Source organism: Sesamum indicum, linkage group LG3, assembly GCF_026168435.1.
Source record: "Sesamum indicum cultivar Baizhima isolate 11 linkage group LG3, ASM2616843v1, whole genome shotgun sequence".
Taxonomy (NCBI): domain Eukaryota; kingdom Viridiplantae; phylum Streptophyta; class Magnoliopsida; order Lamiales; family Pedaliaceae; genus Sesamum; species Sesamum indicum.
In genome coordinates this window covers 22,650,919-22,662,448 of record NC_142659.1, presented here as the reverse complement: position 1 = coordinate 22,662,448, position 11,530 = coordinate 22,650,919, and the positions used below count along the sequence as shown (strand labels likewise).

Genomic DNA, 11,530 nt, shown 5'->3' with positions numbered 1-11,530 from the left:
ACTGTGTATAAGCGTAAGGCCAATCCCGTCATGGTGTTCCCTGTGAGCATCCAAGTTAGGCATTCTCCAGAGATGAGAGCACTAGTATTTCCACATCAACTAGCTAACCATATATTCCACTTCCATAGATATACTTCTCTTGAATAACATAATAAAACGGAACAAGTTAATTGATCAGACAAATGAAACAGGTCGTACAACAGCTGGTTTATCTCTATCATGTGCTTTGAACTTTGCTTGTATGAAGTTTATATAGAAGAAGGTAGAAGCACGTCGTAGTGAATATCAACCACAAAGTCTAGCAGACAGTTGATTATTCTGAACCCGATCTCCCAACACAACTTGCATGGAAAACTTTCTTGTAAGTTTTGCAACATGCTGCAGTTAGCTAACATTATATGCATAAGATTGAGTAGTATTCATCACATTTTGACGGTTTATTTCATAATCATCTTATCTTGTTGAACTACAGAGTCTGCTCATAGAGACTACATAAACAACGCAAACCATACGCAAAAATCCATGCATAGCTAATTTATACTTTCTAAGCCCATGGAGGATTATAAGGTCAGCAATGCAGCTCTAAGTTACCCAAAATGCTCAGAGTGAAGTTGGTTGTCTAGTCCACTGCAACTTCAACCTTATCCTTAGCTTTCTTCTGCTGCAACATATACTCATGTAATCTATCTGCTTTTTGCCTCATTTCAGAGATCATCTCCTCTGTTTCATCAATAATTTGTTTAGGCAGAAAAACTTCCAAAAAGTCAAACCATTCCCCTAACGTCATCTTCTCTAAATCCACTACCGCCTTTCCCTTTCCAACATCAGCGCCGCCTTCTTTAACCCCAGATGTGCTAGCCAAACCAGCAGCACCTTCTCTTCCAGAATTTACTTCCTCTACCAACTCATTAACACCAACTTCTGACTCCCTTTTCTCTTCTTCACATATTTTATGCTCCAAAATCTTCTCTTGTTCTTCTAAAGGAGTCTCCGCAGGTAATTTTTTTCTCCCTCTCCCGCCCGCCCTTGTCTTCTTAGCTTCAACAACACCCAAATCAAGTTCAGTTTCACCTACATTTTCTTCCTTTCTTGAACTCCTGGTCCTCCTCACATTCCCTCTTTGCCGTCCTTGCACCTCAGCGGTTCCCAAATCGTTGTCCCTATTTCCATTCAAATCATCCAACATATTCTCAGCGTTCTTTGAACGTCTTGCCCTTATGTTCACATTCCTGCCTTGTTTCACCTCAATTTCATCCACCTTATCAGATTTTTCATAGTCTACATCAAGCTTGATTGTTGAACTCTCCGATTTTTCTTCCTTCGAATTTCTAGTCCTCCTCATTACCTTCCCCAAACTCTGTACTTTTACCTGAACTTCTTCACCACCATCTTCCAATTCCCTAACTACAGACCCCCTAGTCCTCCTTCCTCTCACTTTTTCCTCACCAACAGTCCCCAACCCTCCAGCTTCATTTCCCAAATCCTCATATTTCTCATTTCTAAACCCATCCCCCAAATTATTTTCACTCCCCACCCCTAACCCTAATTCAGAATCCTCAGCAATTGCCACCAATTCCCAGACCTCATTCTTCCCTCGCCGCCTCGTACTCCTCACATTCCTTGAACCGACCTCATTCTCAGCACAATTAACTTCAAACTTCACTTTAATCGACGTCTGCTCGCCTATTATGATAACATCCCCGTCCGAAAGTTCAGCCGCCTCGGACTCCTCCAGCCGCACACCATTCAGAAAGGTGCCGTTTGAAGACCCCAGGTCGGTGATGGTCCAGCGCTGGCAGCCGGTACCCGACCCGGGTTCAACTTGAATAAGTAGGTGCTTGGAGGAGACGCCGGCGTCTTTGATGGCTAGAGTGTTACCTCGAACAACCCGGCCAATCCGGATCCTGGATCCGGGCCTGAAGTCGTGGGTTTGACCAGAAAGCGGACCCTTCTCCATTATGAGCTTCAGCATCGGGCACGGGTCATCTTTACCGGCAGCTGCAGATTTTCTGGGTGCCATTTCTCGGGTTTGGTTTGAATTACGGGTAGGGCTTGTGATTTGGGATTGAATTGGGAAGAGAAAATGGATGGGAGGGCCTTGTTTCTACTTTTTCAAAAGTTTGAATCAGTTCGGGCGCCACGGAAAAGGGAGGAAGAAAAATGCCATAGAGAAAGGATTTATTATTATTCCAGAATAGCCACAAGAAAACTCAAAATTGCATTTAGGCCACAAAATTCTAGCAACATTTAACTAATACAAAAAAGAAAATCACTTCTCACTCATTACATACAGTTCTTGACCCCTAACACCAAATTTTAGAATAATAATTATACTCTTAAATATTTATACCAATACAGTTACTTAATTTTACCAGAAAAATATATTTTTTTATCACAATTAAAAATAAAAAGAAATAGCAGATACTAATTGACTATGTTTGTGCAACGATTAATTAATCGTTGGTTCGGCAAATAAGATCAAAATATCAACCACAGATAAAAATCGTAGCATATGTTTTGGTAATGGTTAGGACCATAGCAAATATTAATTAATCGTGGTCTGAATTGATTTTTTGCATCAATTTTGTTTGATTATAGTGGATAGTATTAATTTACCATAATTTTTAAGTCATGATCATTTATGAGGGGAATAATTTACTTTTGGTAATATTAATTTTAAATGGTTTACGATATCTTTTAACCGATAACGTAATCATCATGTTATCTTCCGTTTTCACTCATGTTCATAGCTTGTTCCGCTTTTAATCATTTTGAATTTTGTTTATAGAATCTGCATCGTTTCTATCAAATTATATGTATGAAAGATTGTCTGTCACGGTGGTCAATATTATTAGTATAATACTAGCTCAAGTGGTAAATTTATTTTATGTTGAATTTAAAATATTTATCTATTCATTATTAAAATGCTTTTCTTATTATTTATGTGTAAAAAGAACTGATTAGAAAAGGTTTGGAGGAATGAGGATGAAGTTGGAGAGGAAAGAGGAGAAATTATATATCGGACAAAAGAATAAAGAGAAATAAAACAAGTACAACGTGATATACAAGAGAAGGATGCAGATATATTTCTTAATATTTTTCGTTTTAAAAGTGGTTAATACAGTTAATAAATTAAAATACAGATCAAGAGTAGTTATTGTAACGCCTCACAGTACGTAGTGTACATTTATTAATGGGATAAATTGTGTAAAATCTCCCTATATTTTAGAATTTAATTAAAAAATTTTCTGTGCTAAAAAAATAGGTAAAAAAACTCCTGTATTTTTTAAAATATTGCATATTCTCCCCTTCCGTTAAGTAAGTCTAATGCTGTTAAATTTTGTTCTAAGTTGCCTGTTATACCCTCCTTATAACACTATAAACGGTCTGAATTTTAAGCAATTTAAAATATAATTTTTTATTACATTTATATAATTATATATACGTTATAATGTATATATTACATTTGATATATACACTATTTTTTATATATCAAATGGGCAGCACCAGTACTAGACTATTTTTAACAAAGTCGTTGTCGCTCCCGCATACAAAGGGCAACGGTGAGGTCGCCCTGCAAAAGGAGGCGACCTTGCGTCCCCCCAATTCTGCCGTCCCCTTCTGGAATTTAGGGCGACGTTGCCCTGGATCTCGGCAACCACAGTAGCCTAGCCAGGGCAGTGTTGCCCCCATCACCTAGGCGTCGTCATCACCAAAAAAAGAGGCAAAACATTTTTAAAAAATAAAGTAAAAAGAATTTTTTTGAATTTAAATATTAAATATTTTAAATATTATTTATATTAAATAATATTAAATAACTTAAATATTATTTGTACTAAGTAATATTAAATTTGTATTGTGTTTTTAAAATTTTAATTTTTAAGAAACTTTATATACTGTTTAGCTGTTTTTATATTTAAATTAATATATTTCATAAATGAATATAATTATTTCTAATATATTTGAACTTAATAAATAATTTAAATTAATAAAATATATTTAAATAAAATATTATAAGTAAATCAATTTAAAATGTATTGAAATATGAAAGAAAGGGATAAAATAAATATTTACATACATAAAGTAATTCTCAAAAAAGCAAAAAGTGAAGCCCACTCGCACAAAAAGTGAATGGCAGCCACTCTCCATTTGTTTTTAACGAAAAGGAAGTTTTTTTTATTATATTTTATAAAATACAGGGGGTTTTCCAATTAAAAATTTATACAATTTTTTTTTATTTGTTAAAGTCAACTTTTTTTCGTCCAAATCCTAATAAAATGGGGTCAAGCATAAAACATAAATATTCGAAGGGAGTGTAAGTATAATTTTAAAACTTTTTTAAAAAAATATATAATTTTGCATTTCTAAAATGGGTCTAAGTATAATTAACCTATAAAAAAATAGGATGTTAGCCTGAAATTTTGCTCTTGTTGCACCTATATGCTTCATGAGGACATCCATCTGATTTTATCATCTGACCAAGGTAGGAGAGAAACATAGTTGCAAATATGAGATTTTGGGAAATTTTAGTTCGTACTCGATTCGATCAAATTTAAGTTAATTATACGATAAATGTACTATACTTATCGTATGATTATTGTACAATTTTAGAGAAAGTCATCACTTACATAGCAAGTATATCACACTTGCTTTGTGATTGATTTAGTTTGATCAAACTTAGTATGAGCAAAATTTTTTCGAAATTCCTATAAATAAAAATGTTTATTTAAGTAACGTTCACGTAGTGCCAACCAATGTTGGATGAAATCCAACCCAGTCTGCTTGGCCGAACCGTTTGAACTGTCAACCGTACTACATAGTAGGTTGGGAAGCCAAATCAATAGGATGTAAAAATCGCCTTTTTTAAGAAAACCTAACAACCTAACGGTCCAAGCGCCGTCCCGCTTGAACCAATCCTGAGTTAGTCAAATCGGTCGGGTTGCAGAGTTGTGTAAATTGAGCATAAAAATTCCCAACTTTTTCTCTTTTTGTGAGCCAAAAATCCCTAATTTTTTTCTCTCTTTTGTCAACAAAAAGTCCCTAATTCTTTCTCTTTGTTAAGTCATTGGTGTTGGACATTTATTGGCTTTTGATGTTCTGGAACTTATACTTTAGGTTTGACTTGACTTTTATTATTTGAATTTTATGTATTTTTGTGCTACATTTGTTGTATACTTGTATTAGACAATTACATCTCCATTTTATGTTATTTAATAATAGGCATATATTATTAAAAATATTAATTACAAAGAGAAAAATGCTTAAAAATCAAATTTTAAGTATATTTATATTATTTAATATTTGTAGTTAGTTTTATATATTTATAATTATTTATGACATATATACGACATCATTAATTCGATTACGATTGGACCAACAGTTAAAATCATTAACCTATAATCTATTAAATTTTTTGATTTGATGAAGGATTGGAGTTTTAAAACATTGGTGTCCAACATATTGACTTGAATTCTTGGCAATCATCCCAAAAAAAAGACTTGAATTCTTGACAAAAAGATAGAATGTATTGCTGGTATGTCCGTGGGTAACAACCTATGTTCTTGTAAGTTCAAGACCAAAGCCCACACACACGTGCCACGGCTCGCCTGCTCACCTCAGTTTGAGGCTTAGGCTTATGAAATTTGTACTTGTCTAAGATTATATGTGAGAAAATTATAATTTTGGTCCAAAAATGTATAGTAGCTTATAATATTAGTTTCATATTTTTTAAAATAATTAATATTAATTTCACATTTTAAAAAAATATTGCAAAGTTAGTCCCATATAAAAAAATTTGCAATGCTTTCCTAAAGTGTGAGACTAATTTTGCTACATTTTCTTCAAGTGTAGGGAAAAATATTATTTTAGTCCGCTAAATATGCCTAATTTTAATTTTAGTCCGATAACTATGTTCATTTTTGTTTAAATCTAGTAACTTACGAAATTGCTTACTTTTAGTCATCTGACAGATTTTCGGATAATTTTACCCCTATGCAACTTTTGAAAAGCAATTTTAGTTCATATGCACTCATAGGGATAAAATTGTCCAAAATCTGCCAGAGGACTAAAAGTAAGTAATTTCATAAGTTACTGGACCTAAATAAAAATGGACATAGTTATCGGACTAAAATTAAAATTTGACATACTTAGTGGACTAAAATAATACTTTTCCCTCAAGTGCGGGATTAATATTGCGACGATCACTAGCAAAAAATGACTTTGACTACAACTTTAATAGTTATGGACTAAAAATCATGGTAAATACTTTTTATTAACTACAGTTAAGTAAAATCGAAGCAAAAATATACATTTTCCACAATAAAAAAGCTTACCCATGATAAAATTATTTGCCATGGCTAAAAATTTTAGCCACCCTGCAGATACTACGGCCAACAACTGTTGCATGACGTGGTCAATAATTATTTACTACGGCTATTTTGTTATTAACTATGTCAATTAGTTATGGGTAAATGTTGCACATTTTGTAGTGGATGGGACTAATTTAGCAACAGTTTCCTAAAATGTGGGATTAATATTTACTATTTAAAAAAGTATGGGACTAATAATGCAAACTACCTGCATTTGGAAATCGAAATTACAATTTTCTCGATTATATGTATATTTTTTTGAAGAAAAATGTATCGAATTTTGGCATAACGATTGAGTGTGTCCAAAAATGATTATTACATAATTATATCAAATTAATAAATTAAACAATATAACAGAATATCCATTACGATAAACTCACATTAAGTGAGATAATTATTCACGCGTTTGGTGAAACTCGAACCCATAATCTCAAAATTATTTATGATATTCTAAATTTAACGACTAAACTAATATATCATTGTTATTTTCTTTTTTACCATACTTTAAATTAGATCTATTTCTTAGGCAGTTGTATGTAGTATTTGAGTAATAGATGGGAAAGTTTCTTCTCTTCTTGTATATTTTAGAGCATTGGAAGATAAATTCATAACTATTACAAATCTATACACCATATTTATGTATATATATGCCCTCCCCCCCAAATTGGTAATGTATCATTCTTTTAGATCTAATTAGATGAAACAAATAGTTTTAAATCAAGTTATACATGTAAAACAGATAAATATTAACTAAGTGCTAGATAAATATATGCAAATAATTAGCATTTCAAGCAAAAGCCCCTTAAACATTTGTGATGTTTGGGTATGTAACCTTTCTTTTTCTTTTTTAAACCTATTGGCAAAGTCCAGTCCAAATAAACCTAAAAAGTCAAGCTTACTCAGCTCAACACGCATAGGCTAGGAAGCAACAAGCATTACTTTAAGCCTGCTAGCGAGACAACAATTAGTGCAGGCCCAATTATAATTTGCTAACGGTTCATTCAGCTTAGTGGACACGTCAATCATATGCTACACCTTGGATGACATTTCACCATGAAAATATGTCTGAAAGAGATAACCATGCCATGTGCAGCTTGCTGGATAAAGATGTCGGTAAGTAATTCCTCCATTTTCATCAACTTCATTGTTGATATGGCATATTCTTTCATCTTAGTGTGGGGCTCATATGACATGACATACAATTGGATCAATCATATTGCAATAAAATAGACATCCTAATGAATTCGTGAATATCTTAACCACCCTCAACCCCCTTCCTATATATCTCATCCTAGTTTTATAAATTGGGGTCTAAGGTAAATCAATAGAGATAACAAGCCTTCGACCAATCTTCAACTCGTTTTGAACTATATTTTGGCTCTCACACAAGATTTTCAAGTTCGAACATATTTATCCACGACTTTTGCTATCATTATCATCTTTTACATGATTCCTACACATTTCATTATCAAGGCGAATAATGCAAGACCCTCCATGTAATATCAGAAATGAACAAATTATTCCTCTATGGAGACAAAATAGCGATTTACCTTCCTATGTATTATACTAACTTAAATATTAGAGTACTAATTCGAATTAGTCATTGGATAATTTTAAAATACTCAGAAGAGCCTCTAATTTGGCCTAATGCTATTACATCCCAATGAATTTTGAAATTTTAAATCTTACCACTTAAAGAACACCGAAATCTTATAAATTTTTTCTTAGAAGATGATATTCCTCCATTTTGGGTTGTCAAATCTCAATCATAATCACTAATTACTATGGCAAGAATCATGAATTTTGTTTAAACAATGCATAATAAGGTTCTTGATTAGGAAAATAATACCATATTGTACAAAATAATTCAGGGGCTCAGGTGCAAAAAAAGGGAACAATACAAAAAAAGGTAAATTCCAAATGCATCCCATGAGATAGTCATAATTATAGAAATGGTCACTCTTATCTGAGATATTACCAAAACCTCTCATATTGATAAAGACATCAAGCACATATTTTTATCCAAGTCCCCAATTTGCCCTCATTTTCCATTTTTGTACCCAAAAGATTTTGGTGGTGACGAAAAAGAAAGATCGCTTTTGAAGAAAACTAGTTATCTTCGCATGTTGTTTCCAACGAGCATATAGAAAAAATTTTAGTATGAAATGATAGAAAAAAAGAAATTTATTAAAAGAATAAATTATAATTGTAAACTGTAATAAATGTGGAGAGGTAAAGTGAGAGATAAATGTGGAGTAGTGGATAATTAACAGGAAAAAAATATAATTGTGAGATTATTAAAAAATATTGAAATTACTAATTTAACCAATTTTTTTAAAGGGAAGAAATGAAATAAAGGGTAAATTTGGATATTCAAAAATTGGTATGATAAAAGGTTTTCTTTTATAATAGTCTAATTATTATTGCATTCGGTCCGCGCGAGCATATAAAAAATTACTATATGAGATGAGGAAAAATTATTAATACAATGTGAGATTAGAATAAATCATAATTAAGAATTTATTAAAAACATGAAAGTTCGTGAGTAAAAAGATATGGAGAAAGTGAGAAAAATAAATTATAATTATAGATTATTAATAATATGAAAGTTTGTGGGGAAAAAAGAATATGGAGAATGTGAGAGAGATTTATGGAGTAGTGGGTTGAGAGGAAAAAAATATAATTACATAATTATTAAAAATATTGAAATTACTATTTTGACCAATTTGTTTTTAATGGATGAAAAGAATTAAAGAGAAAATTATGGTATTTAAAAATCAGTACAACAAAAAAATTTTCTTTTATAATAGTAAAGAAGTATAGATGGATAAATAGCAATAATATGCCAATGTGTTATAGTAGTTTAGTTGGGGAAGCCATGTGTTTGGTTTTCACCAATGTCAATATATTTGAATAAATTAAAAATATTAAAAAATTCAAGAAAAGTTATGAAAAATTATTAGAAAAAGAATGAGAGATATAAAAGTTGAGAAAAAAAAATTTAATAATTAAAAAACAGACCAAAAATATAAAGACACCGTACGGTAGATATCTGCAATGAAATACTAAAATTTCATCTGTTTATTTCTTTTTTCTTTATTTTTCACCACACGTGTCCTTATTTTACATTGGAAATAAGACTAATTCTATTTGAGGCAGAGACGAAAGAGTTAACCCCTCTCAAGATCTCGAACCTTACTCATTAATAAAAATTCACCTTAAAATTCAATCCCCTTACTGTTGTTGATTATACTCCCAGCTTGTTGATAATTATTATGTATTGATCAATATATTAATACAATGCTAATGCTACCAATTAAGTTGAGTGAAACGAGTTCTTTTAGGTTTATGCTCAGCTGCAACTCTACAAGCTTTTATTATTAAAATTTGAATTCATTCAACTTTATGTAAAATTCTAAAAGATATTTAAATGCATGTGCTAATATAGTTATGGGTTAATTACGTTTTGTTTTTTTAGTAAAAGTAAATTGTATAGATGAAAAATAAAATATTACACTCGTACAGCACACACCGTGTGCAATTAACAAGGAGGCCTATAGTGCGCGATAAGCCGTGCTTACCACATGTCGTCCACACCACTTCACAGTCGGCCATGAAATATCCTCCATCCATTCCCGGTTAGGCGTAGTATATCGAGTCTGCTGTCTAATCACCATCAAGCATTGCCTAGAATAACGACAATGAAAGAATAAGTGTGAGTGAGTCTCGGCTTGTACATCTGTGCATAAGATAAACTCTCCCCCTAAGCGTTGAAGCCAGGGCTTGTCCATAGTAGACAGTTTCCCTAATATGGCCAGTCAGAGAATAAAACTGTTCCAAGGGATCTTAAAAGGATCCAAAAATAGTGAAGATCAACCTACCTTAGACCCTGATGGTGTGAATATGGCATATGTATCTCATGAATGAAACACGCCAGAGTTAGATCTCCATGTAACTCGGTCATGTCCTCCATGAACCATAAGGCGTGACTGCGTGATCTCCAAGCAATCAATATCAGTAATCAATGACCATTACCTATCACCTATTACATTGCAAAGTCTATCATTCGGTGAGGCATTAGTAAGCCGTGGTCCCCGTGGAAGTATCAATAATAAAGGCCCTAATGCATGCAATGGATCATGCCGAAGAGAGAAAAATCAGCAATATGATACTTAATATACGGAAGCATAATATGCTGTAAACAAAGGACTTTTCTCCATCCCCACAACCTCACTCTGTCGCTAAATGTCCAAATGAATTTCTCCCTAAGATGAACAAGATAAATCTATTCCCCACCTAAATAGATGGACGCTCCCGCTTAATGATATCTCACAAATGTCTACTCATAAAAGCTCTATTAAGAGCGTGGATGTCACGAATACCTATCCCCTTTCCACTAGTGGTTTGCATACATCTTTCCAAGCCACCTTTGGGTACCCTCTTCCCCAACCCCCTTTCCAAAGAAATAAGCGCAATCGCTTCTCTAGGGGTGGGCGTTGGGTCAGGTTTTTCGGGTTCGGGTTTTTCGGGTCGGGTACCCGACATGTCGGGTTTGGAAAAAGTGAACCCAAACCCGACTAAATCGGTTACCCGACTAATCGGGTACCCGACAGTCGGGTTCGGGTTTTGATTGCTTGCAAAAATTGTAGATAGGTCAATTTTTCATAATAAAAGTAATTCACTAAAATATATCCATGTAAGTTTAAAATATAATTTATAGACACATAATACACAAAAAAAGAGTTCAATCACATCCATAAATTATTAGAAATTTTTGTAAATTATTTCAGTAATAATAATAAAGCCAAGGCCTTCGAAATCCTAATGCCTACAGACTGAAAAAGCTTATATCACATTTTCATCTTCGAGTCCTCGACCTGTCAAGCATTAAACATACAAAGTGGAAGAACTATTAGAGAAAGTCAATCAAATAAAAAATGTAACATTATACAAATTAGGTTTTACCGTTCTAGTACCTTCTCAAAAATTTACAAGTAACAGTTAGCACAATTAAATGTCAATAATTGTTGAATCAACCCCCAACTTAGTCAACTCTACAGTAAAATATAAAATAGTTAGACAAGTAGAATATATAAGTAGAATACATAGAATTGAACAATAAGAGAAATACAAGAAAATAAATAAATAAGTACATTTCTCAA

At 32.7% G+C, this 11,530-nt stretch overlaps 1 protein-coding gene across 1 annotated transcript; it reads right to left on the bottom strand.

The window, feature by feature from the left end:
• Nucleotides 1-427: 427 nt before the first annotated feature.
• Nucleotides 428-2,131, bottom strand: LOC105158438 (SMAD/FHA domain-containing protein). Its single transcript, XM_011075202.3, has one exon. The coding sequence runs from the start codon at nt 2,018-2,020 to the stop codon at nt 620-622; it is 1,401 nt and encodes a 466-aa protein (XP_011073504.1). The 5' UTR covers nt 2,021-2,131; the 3' UTR covers nt 428-619.
• Between the last annotated feature and the right edge of the window lie 9,399 nt (nt 2,132-11,530).